Below are 12,628 nucleotides of genomic sequence, written 5' to 3' on the forward strand. Positions count from 1 at the left end.
GCGTCAAGTATGAAAAGCAGGCCGGCTCGTGCGTTCAACACGGCTCTTTCGAAAAGACTGTCTAAGTGATAACGGCGCGGTTCCTTTGTTAAGAACAAAAGAACGGCCGGCACATTGATCACAACCAGCAGCACAAAGCAATAGCCACCTTATTTTCAGTAGTTGATTGAGTCGGTTTCAAAGGAAGAGTCATTGTCACCGAAAAACAAACAAAGCCAAGGGAGTTTTCTGCATTCCCAGCGGTCACCTCTACCAGGTCTTCCACCTAGCGACGAGTGATTTATTAGCGACCTCGGCTCCAATATCAGGTGAATTTTCCAACAGACTCTTCCAGCACTCTTGCAAACGCTGGCGCTGCTCCCTTCGTTTGTGAGAGCGTTGTCTCGAATTTCATCTCTAACCACCCTCTGCCGTTGCAATTAGTGCTACGTCCTGACCCTTCACTATGGCACCGGAGCGACCTCTATCATCTTCGCCGAGCACTCCGTCAACTATGGAGCTGATCCGCACGAGCGAGAACCCCGACGTGTCAGAACACAACGAGTATGTTTTAATTCAGCCAAGCGATTTCGCCAACAAGGCCGAATCTATCAGTCGGTCCATAAAGCAGACACAGCAGCTTCAGGCTTCAGCCCTGGAGCTATCAAAGCCTGCTCGTGTCACCTCATCAACGACGAGTGGGCTTGGGAGCGAGCTCCTCAGCCTGCCTGTGACTTTTTCACTTGTCACAGTCATAACTCACCTTGCCAATGACAACCCTGAAGGCGCCAAGTCTGTTGCCCTGCACAACTTGCAGAAAGCTCGAGCGTTGAGCAATCAGGACCTCATCGCCCGCTGTCAATATTGGATGGGCCGTGTTGAACTTGAATTCAAAAGGCCCAAGGTAGCGCACCAGCTGTTCACCTCCGCACGAGCCTGTCTTATGAATGATGATACTCTGGAGAGTGAGACGGTGCAATTTTATATTGAAATGTCGAAGCGTCTCCAGTGTAAGCGTCAGGGAATAGGAGAACGACAGCAAGATCGAGAATCCCTTCGTGCGCTCAAAAACGAGCATTCCACGAAGCGCATCAGACAATACTCTCCATTGCAAAAGAAGCGCAAACGAGAATTCCTGCCGTGGAAGGTTGTCCTTCGACCGGCTCCAGAGAACAAGTTCAAGGGCCATTTGCAGCGCTCAACGCCCACCACTCCTCGAAAGGCTCCTGCCCGAATCAACGAATGGATTATTAGGGATATGCCAGACCTGAGTCTGCCCTCTCGTGAGACAGATATCGACCATGGATCAAACGATGTGCACAGTGACAGGCTCAGCGAGGAAGCGTCGAGGTGTGAACCTCTTGGACCCAAGCCCACATTGCAAGCGGACTTCACAATGAGATGTTTCCCTGTTGGAATCGCACCGCGAACTCGTCCAACGAACATCTTTCCAAAGCTTCCTACGGAAAACCTGTTATCCCCAACGGAATGGGAGTCATTGAAATCTGCCATGAGTAAGCGAGCTGTTACTATGGCCTATCTCGCGGAAGAGAGAGAGAGAGAGAGAGAGAGCTTGAGCTATCGCCAAGAATAAGGCAGACTAGACAGAGAGATCCACGGGCACTTTGAGAGATTCAAGGAGCTTTATTAAATTTGCATACGTGGGCGCAAGCCACAAAGCTTGTATTACATACTAGAGTTCTCGGAAGCTAAAAGGGTGGACAGCGTTATGACACATTTGTATGCCTTCCATGGCGGAATCAAAACAACAAACCCTATGATACAGATCGAAAAGATATGTTAGAGATCTACTGGCCACGCTTTTTGCTCCAGCGTAAACATTTTCTTTCCAGGGAACTTTCCAAGACATTGCAATCTCAGTCCTGTGGTACCCGGCTATGGCTTAAAGGTTCAAGCTCGCTGAGCCCTCAGGCTAGGCGGGCGTGACTATGGGAGCTCTGATTGATTTTGCTCGTTCTCCTATTACTGGGATATGACAGCATCGTTTGCCCGGCCCAAGCAATCACATCCACCGTACCGGCGTACAAACCTATATACATTCACGGACCTCCTCTTCCTCTACTACCCGACGACGGATCCGGAATAACATAGTCAGAGTATATCCGTGTTAACATCGTGACAAGTACCTCACAGCTAAATGAATCAGCGTCATGGTTCCAACGTTCGAGCAGAGTCAAGTGAATCACCTAGCGGAATTGTGATCTTGAAAACACGGGGAAAGTGAAAAGTCCCTGGGGCCGTCGGTTATTTCGATAGTTCCAATGAAACTTTAAACGGACGGGACTTGACGTCACTGGAGCCCGAGCCCCAGGGTAATGGAATGTTCAGAACTGCTTTTTGTTGGAACATAACCTGCTGTCGGAGTCCGCAGACTCAGTGCTAATCAATGATGAATAATTACGATTCTTTCCCATAATTGAACATTTAACCGCGTTTTACCCCTTCAACTGGACATTCCTGGCGCCTGGGAATATCTTGTGTACGAAACTGTGGGCCACATGGGCGCGCATGGCATTTAACTCTTAGCAGCTGGATCCTGTCAGAACTTACTCCCTTCAAGGATGCCATCTCATGGGCAGGTAGCCCTCGAAAATGAGGCTCACGAAAGGAAAGACGCGGAGTTGGGCACTGAGCGACAACCACAACGCGCATTCTCACGCGCAGTATGGAATTTCTCTTCGCAATGGTTCTTGGTCCCTCAAGGAACCGGGGTGATCGCGGTGATCCTGCATCAACTGGATTATCAGTTTCGAGGACTCGAGATCATCTCTGTGATCATCTGGATCTACACAATTGTATTGCTGGCCGTGGGACTGCTACTCTACTTGCTCCGGATCTGCTTGTTTCCTCGACACGTTGCGCACGAGATTCGCGCGAACATGAGTGAAATTGCCTGTCTCTCGAGCATATCCATCACCTTCACGACGATCATCCAGATGACTGCTTTGGTACTCGTGAAATACTGGGGTCCCGCTTGGGGAATTGTCGCATATGTCCTGTGGTGGATCACCACCTCAATGGCAGTGATCGCGGTCATGGTGATCCCTTACGTGTTTGTCAAAGTGCAATCGCCCGGAATCAAATCAGTCACACCCGTCATCCTCCTCCCACTCATCTCAGCCTTGACGTCTGCCGCCGGCGGAGGCGTCGTCTGCCGATATGGCGCACTAAGCGACCGGCTTCAAGTCCCCATCCTCGTGGTCTCCTATCTCGAAGTCGGCCTGGGACTTGCGCTGGCCATGGCATTCAATGACGTCTTCGTCACGAGACTCTTCGATCGGTCCTTCCCATCTCTCGAAAAAATCTATCAGGACATGATTCTATGCGGACCGTTCGGACAAGGAAGTTTCGCCTTGCAAATTCTGGGCTATGTCGTCGCCCACGGCCGCTTCGCCGAGTATAACAGCGGTACATTCTTGACTGCCGAGGCAGCGAAACCGGTGGCTTTTGCGAGCCAATTCCTGGGTCTTCTTGTCTGGGGGTATGGGACGTTTTGGTTCATTTTTGCTTGTATCAGCATTGTACACACGTTTCTGTCCCAGCCGGGAGGCATCAGAAAGTCGCATTTCACGCTCTCCGCCTGGGCGTTGGTTTTCCCGATCGTAAGTTGCTGACTCCCGAGTGTATCTCTTCTCGTGGACATGTCGACTGCTGTACAAGACTGCAATGAAATGAAAGCTGACGATACGGTTCATGATTTAATTCCACAGGGTGTTTATACCAATGCCGCCGTCCAATTGGGCTCGATCATGGACTCTACGGCCTTCAAAGTGTCGTCCACTATGCTCACCATTTTATTGCTCATAGTTTGGATTGTGAATCACATCTTCACTATCAAGAATCTTTTCGGCGGAAAGCTGTTGGGTCTACGACACTCGGCCTAACGGGGCTATATGCTTGGGACGAGAGACTCTGGTCGAAATCATTATCTCGTATAATTCACACAATTGCACATATCTCAATGGGGCGATGCTTACCCAACCAGAGATGTCGGGCCTCGGGACCACTTAATGGAGCATCTTGTACATGACATACAATCTAGCAATAGGATCTTTCAATCAAGAGAATAATGGGTATATTAATAGCTTTTGGAGTAGTAGAAAGAAGTGAAATATATTGCAAACAAAGACCGGGATATCAATGAGAAAGGGAAGCGCTTCGTGAGCTCGTGTTGCCTGCCACGCTCTTCATTCAAACGCCACAAGGAACCAAGACAAGGAATCAGAAGTGAAGTTCGGAATCAGACGTGATCGCCCATCTCCTAGTTGCCAGCGAAGTGAGGGGCGTTGATGAAGAGACCCATCAGACATCCACCAATGGTGCCGGCAACGGGAATGGTCATGATCCAGGCAAGCATGAGCAGACCGACACGCTGGAAGTTGACAGCCTTGAGGGTTCCGTTGCACAGACCGACACCGACGGTGGCGCCAGTGATACACATGGAGGTCGAAACGGGGAGGGAGTACTGGGAGAAGACGAGGACGGTGATGGCAGCACCCATCTCCATGGAACAGCCACGGCTGGGGGAGTGGTAGGTGATCTTGTTACCCATGACTATTGAGGAAAACAAAGTTAGTAAAAAGGTGGGGTTTGAAATATCAAGGTGACTGGTGACTGGTGTGGCTTACCCTTCATGATGTTGTATCCGTAGGTGACCAGACCGACAGAAATGCAAAGAGCGAGAACAGCGAGCTGCCACACGGGCACGGGAGACTTGGCGGCGGCAGCATCACCAGTGGACCAGGCAGAGTAAATGGCAGCCCAGGGACCGACCGAGTTGCCAATATCGTTGGCACCGTGGGCGAAGGATGCAGTGCAGGCAGTGATGATCTGGATGAAAGAGTAGGTGTGCTCAACCTCGTTGGGGTACTTCTCGGCGGCATCATACACACGCTTCATGCGTTCACCCTCAGGAGTGCCAGTGATACCGCTCTGTGCGGTGTGGATGTCGTAGTGAGCACCGTACAGAAGGCCGACCACAATGACGGCAGGGATACGCTTGAGCAGGGCCAGAGCGTTGCGCCACTCGTAGATCTCACCAGCACCCATGGGATTGTCACGGAGGTAGCGCATAGCCCAGCCGAGAGGGCCCTGGTTCTCCATCAATTTGGCGCGGTGGCGGGCCTCGGACTGGGCCATGATCTCCTTGTACGTGAGCTGCTTGGTCTCGCTGCTGACGAGCTGGCGCTCCTTCGAGTCGACGGTCATCCTAGGGTTCTTCTCCTCTTCGATGGAGGTGATAGAGGGAGAGATGGAGGCGGGAGAGACATTGTCGGCCTCATCCTGGATCACAGCGTAGTTGGGGACCTTGGCAGTCTCGGCACCCTCCGCGGGGGCTGGGCGGGTGAAGAGAAGAGGACCATACACGAACATCCACCACTTGACGGTGTGATCCTTCTTGATGACACGTGCGTGGACAAAGGGAAGGAAGAAGAGAGCGGAAAGCAGACACAGAGCAATGCCAGAGCCCATCGTTACACCGGCAATCCAGTAGCCAGGCTTCTTGTTGAGGCCAAGCTTGGGAGAACCCTTGTAGACAATGGTGAGGGTGCAGATGGTACCGGCGACCAGGAACCACAAGGGGGAGCTCCAGACCGACCAGGGGACGGGGTTGCGCCGCACGTGGACGACGTACTTGATCAACAAGAAGATGATGGATCCAAAGCAGCCCGAGATGATCGGAGCCATACCCAGACCAGCGAAGATAGCACCCAGACCCTTGCCATCGTTCCAGCCCCACTGAACCTTGCTAGCACCCACCGTTGCAACACCAACACCGGCCACGGCCGAGATGAGCGAGTATGTTGACGAGACATGGGCAGAGTGACGGGTGCACCACATGACCCAGGACGAGGCAGCGGCGAGAGCACAGGTGAAGGCGAGCATCTGCACACCAGCATTTCCCTTGAAGGATGAGTTTGGAATGATGCCGTTCTTGATGGTGTCAGCAGTGCGGGATCCGACAGTCACGGCACCAAGGAACTCGAAGATGGTGCCGAGTACCATGGCCTGTCTGTACGAGATTGAGCGAGAAGAGACACTGGTGGCCCAACTGTTGGCGACATCATCTAGAAAGAGAAGAAGACACTTGTATTAGTAGCCAATCTCGAAGCAGAACATTGCTAAGAAGGACTCAGAACTCCTTCCATGGACACGACATACTGGCTCCGTTGTTGTAGGCGTCGAGCATGGCAAAGACCGTGCCAATGCCGAAGATGTAATCATACTGATGGAGAAACATCTTGCTGAACGAGATCTTTCCGACAGGCGAAGAAGGGCCAAGTCAAGTTCTCACTGAGCAATGGTCTGTGCACTTTTCAGAAAATTCCCTTAGCCAGGATCCGTGGCTATCTCGACTTTATACCTCAACGGACCTTCCGCCATGCATGGCATAGACGGTTCTCCTCTCCAATATTGCCCATTTTGCATTGTCGCAAGTGCTTCGCATACCGGGCGCGGACTTTCTGGGCACTGGGCCACCAACATGGCAGCAGACGAATTGAAAGTCCTCGACGAGCCGTTCAATCATCACCACCTGAGCGAAAGTGCTACACGTGCGAAAGCGACTCGTGGAATTGGCATTCAGGCCATCGGCTCAGCATAGCTTGGCAATTCATATGAAGCAGCAGGTCACAATGCCAATTGCGCAGAACGTGGAACAGTTGCGGAGCGCTATCACGTCAAAGGGACACTTTTTCGAGAAAAAGAGCCAAATCTCCGAGATCTGGACTCAATGGCAGAAGCTGGACAAAACGAAGCAAATTCGCCGAGCTTGGCGGAGCCTTGGCAATTCTGGGCGCAAAGAGTGCCTTTTGTATGATTTCGCACTAGGGTTGGCAACTTGGCACTACCACTTAGACCCGGTAGTTCGGTAAGTGATGGTACTTAGTAGTCATCATCCTAAAGGCTGTACGCGGATGCCATCTTTTATGTCTCGTGGCGTCTGCCAAGGCTTGGCAGTGAGAGCGAGGAGCGGGTCCGAGACGGACCTCCGCTTCCTATAAGATGACCCCATTTAGCCCACGTGCAACGAGAAGAGGTCCTCGTCTTCCCTTCTGTCATCTCATCCTCTGGCGCATCGAAACCGTCGATGCTTTCAGTCGCGTGCTCTCTGAGACTCCGAACCAGTCACGAATGCAATGAGTGTAGTCATAATTCACTTGTGCCATCAACACTGGAGATGCGCCAAGCCTCGCCCAATGCCCCCCACCACGAGAGCACATCGCAGCAGGATCGCTGCACGAACTGCGTGGAACTTGTCGGACGACCTTGTTTTTCTCGAGCCGATCAGGGTGCGCACGTGGGCAGATACCATGTCAGGTATTGGTGACCAGCGTCTCTTGCCGAGGAGCCGCGCTACGCATCACTCGTACAAATCCTTCTGAAGCACGATAGGGCACTAGCATGAGCATCTCACCACCGCTCATGCAATTCCGGTCTAGTCACGTCTGAGGAATGTGATGCGGCAAACCCAGAATCAAACTCAGAAGGTTTGTTGCGCTCTGAAAGATCGACGGCAATGCACGATAGTGGTCATGCTCGGATCGTGCATATCGGCGTGGTGGCCTAGTTGCACCCCCTTCACGTCCCTCATCATGGCCCGAGAGCGGCGGTTGGATCATCTCTTAGAAGATGTTGATTCATTCCTTCTTTGTCCGGATCCAGCGAAGTGGAATCCACCATGATGATGCCAGCTAGTAGTACGTGGGTTTGCAACCCAATCCTACCAGATCAGTGAAGTTTGGATTGGGAAGGTCGGAGACTAGCGTGATCCTGCCTCAACTTCGACCTCAGCAGTCAATATTTGTATCAGATGCACCTCTCAAATTGGAAGAGGCGTTGATACCTATTGATTCTTGCCATTGCCAACCCCCGTCTTAGCCTGTCTGCAATTCTCCAAAGCACAGTAGACCTGCTTGCTTTTTTGGGGCAAAGATTGTCTTGGGAGCGGACGAAATTGCTGGACTGGGGATCTGGTCCCCTTCCTGGCACGCGCTCGGTGAACGCCGAAACCATTGACCCATGAGCCCACTCGGTCACAGAAGGGAAACGAAACTAAACGAGTCTATGCTTTGGTCCCCGCTTGTCATCATTATTATGAACCGAAAATACAGTGTCAGCACACAGGTCACTCTCCGCCTGCAACAACGCCTTGTCTCGGCTTGCCGCTACAGAAATCGCCGCACGTCGACTGAATACATGGGTTTGCAAAGAGACTGGGCTGGTACCTGATTCGAATCCAGAAAGGTGCATTGGGCAATCCCGCCGAGTCTGAGCCAAGGTGAGTCCATTACTTCGAAGCCTGCTAAGCACAAAGGTCAATCCTTGTCATTTTCCGAAGAGTCTAGGCATGCATGGCTTGGCCTTATGCGTAGCGGTGGTCTCTTGGCATCGAATTGACTCGGAAACGCGCCGGGACCGCTGGACAGTGAGCACTGAGCACAGCTCAAACTCCTTTTTCCTTTTTTGGGGGCTATGGTTCCGAGGGACAAGTGAGAGTGAAATTCACCATGTTCTGTGCAGCGCCAACTGAGCAGTCTTCAGCTTTGCGAATGGCACGTGAAAGTTCAAGTCTGGTATGTTGAACCAGAATGACACGCCAGTGACACCACGGTATCATACTCATACACCATGCTCGCCCGAGTCCTCCCTCAGAGGGAATAGTACATGTACTTTCTACAATCCGTTGTTGACATTGGTGTTTGTTGTGTAGACCACCTACCCGCTCTCCACCTTACCGCTGAAGGAGGGTGATAGCGTGGGCGTGGACATGGACATCATGGGCATAGGCATAGCCTTGATCTCTACTCATCTCGATCGACAAATCAACCTTACTGAAGATCCATCCTCATGCCCGAAACCTTCGTTCCACGATCATGGCCCATGATACTTCCAAGTTCCAACCTATGACTGATCTGTTTAGCTTTGCGTCGGGTACCTGTATAGCATGCATACATACTACGTGGTAGTGTAGTAGCAGACTGGGTGCGAGTCTAAGCTTCGTACCAGGAGTAGCTCTGCCCCTGGTCATCTGCCACAAGGTCAAGAGTACATTTTCGAAATTCGAGACCAGTCTTGCCTGATAAGGCCATATGGAAACGTCCTTCGATCTTGCAAAATCCACACATCCATACTATCATACCTCCTATTATGTCTTAAAATCACATTACTCATCCATGTCATATGACGAAGCATGCGAGAAAGCTCCGGGACACCACCCTTTACGTTGGGAAGGACTCAGCACCCGCAGGGCACTCTTCTTTCTACGCCCATAGATCCCACGCATCAACTCCCCACAGCTGCTGCGCAGCACCCATGGCGCCCACGCTCATGAGGAACGCCATCAGCACATTGACCCCATTATTGTCTAACCAATCGCGCCCACTTTCAATCCGCCGGCTCTCGTGGGCATGTTCTTCCTCCTTCGAGCCCGTCGATGCAGATGTACCAGAGGTAGCTCGACTTCCATGCAGCGTCGCCGCGTTGGCGACGGCCTCGGTCTTGCGAATGTGTGCACCCGCGGCCCCTGATTGCTGAGTGACAAGGCCGTCGCCAGAATTAGTTGCACGTGAGGTAGAGCCCGGGTGGATAAGAACCTAATTCTAGACTTAGCCGGAGGTCTACAGCGTCGAGGACGGGAGTCCTGGAGAGATGGGAAGGAATCAAAGAACACGGGGGAAACTGACCTTTCGCCCACCACTTCCTTCCACAATCTTGCCGCTTCTCTTGTCGACAACGCTGGCCTGGAGAAGGCCACCGAGGACACTGTCCAGAATACTACCCAGCAGGCCCCAGAGAGTGATGGCGAGGGTCCAGATCACGCGCGCTTGTATTTGTGGCCCGTTTGAACAGGATGGGAGAATGATCGCGGAGGTCAGAGCGATGGAGAATGCGCCCAGGAGACCCGCACCTAGTCCGGCGGCAGTCACGCCGCCGTTTGTACCGGGGGGCACTTCACGAAGAGTGAGCGAGGTGATGAGACGCGGGTTCGACTTGGCGAGGATGCCCAACTCAGAGGAGTATGTGTCGGCGGCGACGGCAGCGTAGTTACTAGAGAAGATGAACAATACTCGAGGTTAGCAACCAAATCATCGATAGCATATCTCACGTCGTCGAAGAGAAAGATGTAGAATGACGTACGCGACGATTCCAACCATGAGAATGTCGGCCGGATGATGACCGAAACTGAAACATGAGGCTGCAGAGGGATTCCTCAAGAAATAGACGGTGTGAGCGATGCTGAGACACGTGGCCACGACAGAATTGGCGAGGACCTGGAGGTGGTTGCGAGCGCCTTCGCCTCCTTGGGAACCCGTAGCGGAAAGCGTCTTTCGGGCTTTGATGTCATGTTTGACCTGGCGGAGAGGCATTAGCCTATTGTTGTTTTTGTTGTTCTTGTTGCTGAACCAACTGAGCTTGAAAGCACGCAATTCCACCAGGGCAGCTACCTGAAGCTCCGAGACGAGAATGCCATACCTTTGTAGCCTTGGTTCCTCCCAGGTAAAAGACCAGCAGCAGAGTCAACGGCGTCGCCCACGGATGAAGGGCCTGTGCGATTCCCGAAGTGCCGGCGACAACGAGACCGAGCGGTGTGAGAGATCTTCGAGACCACGCTCGATAGACCATCCCCACTACCACAAGCAGGCGAATGGGGGACACTGACATGTTTGACGGTGAAATTTCGGAGAAGGTTTCGCTAGGTCGAGAGAGAGGTGCAAATGCACAGGTCTTGACATGTGAGGTCACTGGGTCATGTCGACTTGGAAATGTAAGCTTCCATTAGGTTACGCAAGGCCCACCACGCGGACGGGACATCAAGTGTCACCTGCTGTGGTGGGGGCCGGGTAAAAGCAAAGCTCAGCTCCAGCGAACAGACTGCGGACTACGGACTGTGGGTCCGCCCATGTGTACTTACTCTTGACTATTTCTTCTTAGTTAGTTACCACTTAAGTTAGTAAATAACTTTAGTACTGTACAACTGGCGGGGGAAAAGAGAAAAGAATACATTATACCGGGCATATTTAGGAATCACGACAACCTTACTCTTCTTGGTATGCGATGGTTCTTCGAAAAAGAGACAGGTGTTAGGGACCCAATTCAATCCAAAGACGAGTATAGTTCCACGGTAGCGTCACAAGTTTCTTATCGAGCGTGGGCATAAACGACCACAGACTGAATCTGCTCATACGCGATATTCTGCGAATAGTCTTTCTGTTCATAGATGAAAAGCACTATTCTGCTCATTGACCTCGCAGAAACGCCAGAGGCCCGCTTTGACTGCAGCATCGCGAACAGAGTTCAACTCATCGTCACGTACCGCACGATTGATGTCTGCATATCGTACTTCTCCAGTCCCTTCCGCTGAATGTGCCTCATTTTCAGTTCTTGACCTCGACTGCCCCGTCGAGACGGACTTTCGGGTCACTCTCTTCTTTTTGCCCACATGCGCATCAGGATGATATTGCTCCATGATATGCACGTACAGATCCGTCGAAACGTTTTCCGCAAGCCAACGCATAATCTCCCTCCCTTCACCTTCCATGCCAGGCATCACAAGGTGGCGAAGGAGCACGCCCTTTTGCGCAATCCCATCCGAGGTGAAGCTTAGATCACCGACTTGGCGATGCATCTCTTGAATACTCTCCATGGCTGTGGCCGTGTACTTGTCCGCCTTGAGGAGTCGTTTCGATGTACTGTCCCGCCAGACTTTGAAATCGGGTAGGTAGATATCTACAAGTCCCTCGAGTAGCTTGAGCGAGTCGAGAGAGTCAAAAGCCGAGGTATTGTAGATGATTGGAATGCGTAGACCCATATCTCGGGCTGCGAGGATCGACAAGACGACTTGAGGAACAACGTGCTCGGGAGTCACGAGGTTGATATTGTGCACATTACCCACTTTTTGAAGCTTCAGATACCACTCTGCAAGCTCTTCGGGTGTCAGATCAGTTCCATTGCGTTGGTGGGCGATGTCCTGTTCACTTGTCAGCCCTCCAAATTTTCCACTCTGCATCAAACTGCAGCAGAATCATCGCACAACGTACATGATTCTGACAAAACACGCAGCGAAGATTACACCCGGAGAAAAATACCGACCCGCTACCGTGGTAGCCCTGAATACAGGGCTCTTCTCCTCGATGAGGCGCAATCACGTTGACTTTGGCTGTCGTCGCTCCGATCATACACATGCCCGTCGTTTCATATCTGTTCACCCCGCATTTGCGAGGACATAAATTACACTCCCGCAAATGGGCATATGCCAGTGAGCGCTTCTTCGAGGCGTCCACCGAGGTAAGGAGTTGATGTCGAGGCGTGTAGTCGTCCAGTAGAAACGCAGGGGGGATGCCTATGAAACGTTTCACGACCAGAGGATGTCTTCGCAAATGATGAGGATGGTGAAGGCCGGCTTGGAGAGCACGACCTGTGGGGTTGGTGAATGGACGCATGGCTGCAACTGAGCTACGCCATTTGTGAGTATTTGAGAGGCTGAGTCGGGACTTGAATACGCTCCCTGTGGTTTGGAAACCACGTCCAACACTGCAAGAGTATATTGGTTGAACACCAGTAATTGTAAGAGAGTTGGAACAGAGCATACTTACCTCATATCACCCCCCGGCCGTGAAGGCTCCCG

General features: G+C 52.1%; 5 protein-coding genes across 5 annotated transcripts; 2 read left to right on the top strand and 3 right to left on the bottom strand.

The window, feature by feature from the left end:
• Window positions 1–445: 445 nt before the first annotated feature.
• Window positions 446–1,573, top strand: N7539_003674 (uncharacterized protein; the record flags this gene model as incomplete). Its single annotated transcript, XM_056933276.1, has 1 exon — window positions 446–1,573. One exon carries the CDS (start codon window positions 446–448, stop codon window positions 1,571–1,573), a length of 1,128 nt encoding a protein of 375 aa, XP_056790817.1.
• Window positions 1,574–2,561: 988 nt separating this feature from the next.
• N7539_003675 (putative malic acid transport protein) lies at window positions 2,562–3,884 on the top strand (the record flags this gene model as incomplete). The annotated part of the gene is made up of 2 exons (XM_056933277.1): window positions 2,562–3,602; window positions 3,711–3,884. 2 exons carry the CDS (start codon window positions 2,562–2,564, stop codon window positions 3,882–3,884), a joined length of 1,215 nt encoding a protein of 404 aa, XP_056790818.1.
• Window positions 3,885–4,261: 377 nt separating this feature from the next.
• On the bottom strand, window positions 4,262–6,241 carry N7539_003676 (inorganic phosphate transporter; the record flags this gene model as incomplete). Its single annotated transcript, XM_056933278.1, has 3 exons — window positions 4,262–4,554; window positions 4,629–6,068; window positions 6,163–6,241. The coding sequence occupies 3 exons, from the start codon at window positions 6,239–6,241 to the stop codon at window positions 4,262–4,264; spliced, it is 1,812 nt and encodes a 603-aa protein (XP_056790819.1).
• Window positions 6,242–9,263: 3,022 nt separating this feature from the next.
• On the bottom strand, window positions 9,264–10,665 carry N7539_003677 (DUF92 domain-containing protein; the record flags this gene model as incomplete). Its single annotated transcript, XM_056933279.1, has 4 exons — window positions 9,264–9,596; window positions 9,687–10,050; window positions 10,141–10,355; window positions 10,477–10,665. The coding sequence occupies 4 exons, from the start codon at window positions 10,663–10,665 to the stop codon at window positions 9,264–9,266; spliced, it is 1,101 nt and encodes a 366-aa protein (XP_056790820.1).
• Window positions 10,666–11,215: 550 nt separating this feature from the next.
• On the bottom strand, window positions 11,216–12,443 carry N7539_003678 (putative pyruvate formate lyase activating enzyme; the record flags this gene model as incomplete). The annotated part of the gene is made up of 2 exons (XM_056933280.1): window positions 11,216–11,971; window positions 12,042–12,443. 2 exons carry the CDS (start codon window positions 12,441–12,443, stop codon window positions 11,216–11,218), a joined length of 1,158 nt encoding a protein of 385 aa, XP_056790821.1.
• Between the last annotated feature and the right edge of the window lie 185 nt (window positions 12,444–12,628).

The sequence above is a fragment of the Penicillium diatomitis genome, assembly GCF_028827545.1.
Source record: "Penicillium diatomitis strain IBT 30728 chromosome Unknown utg000004l_segment0_segment0, whole genome shotgun sequence".
Lineage (NCBI taxonomy): Eukaryota > Fungi > Ascomycota > Eurotiomycetes > Eurotiales > Aspergillaceae > Penicillium > Penicillium diatomitis.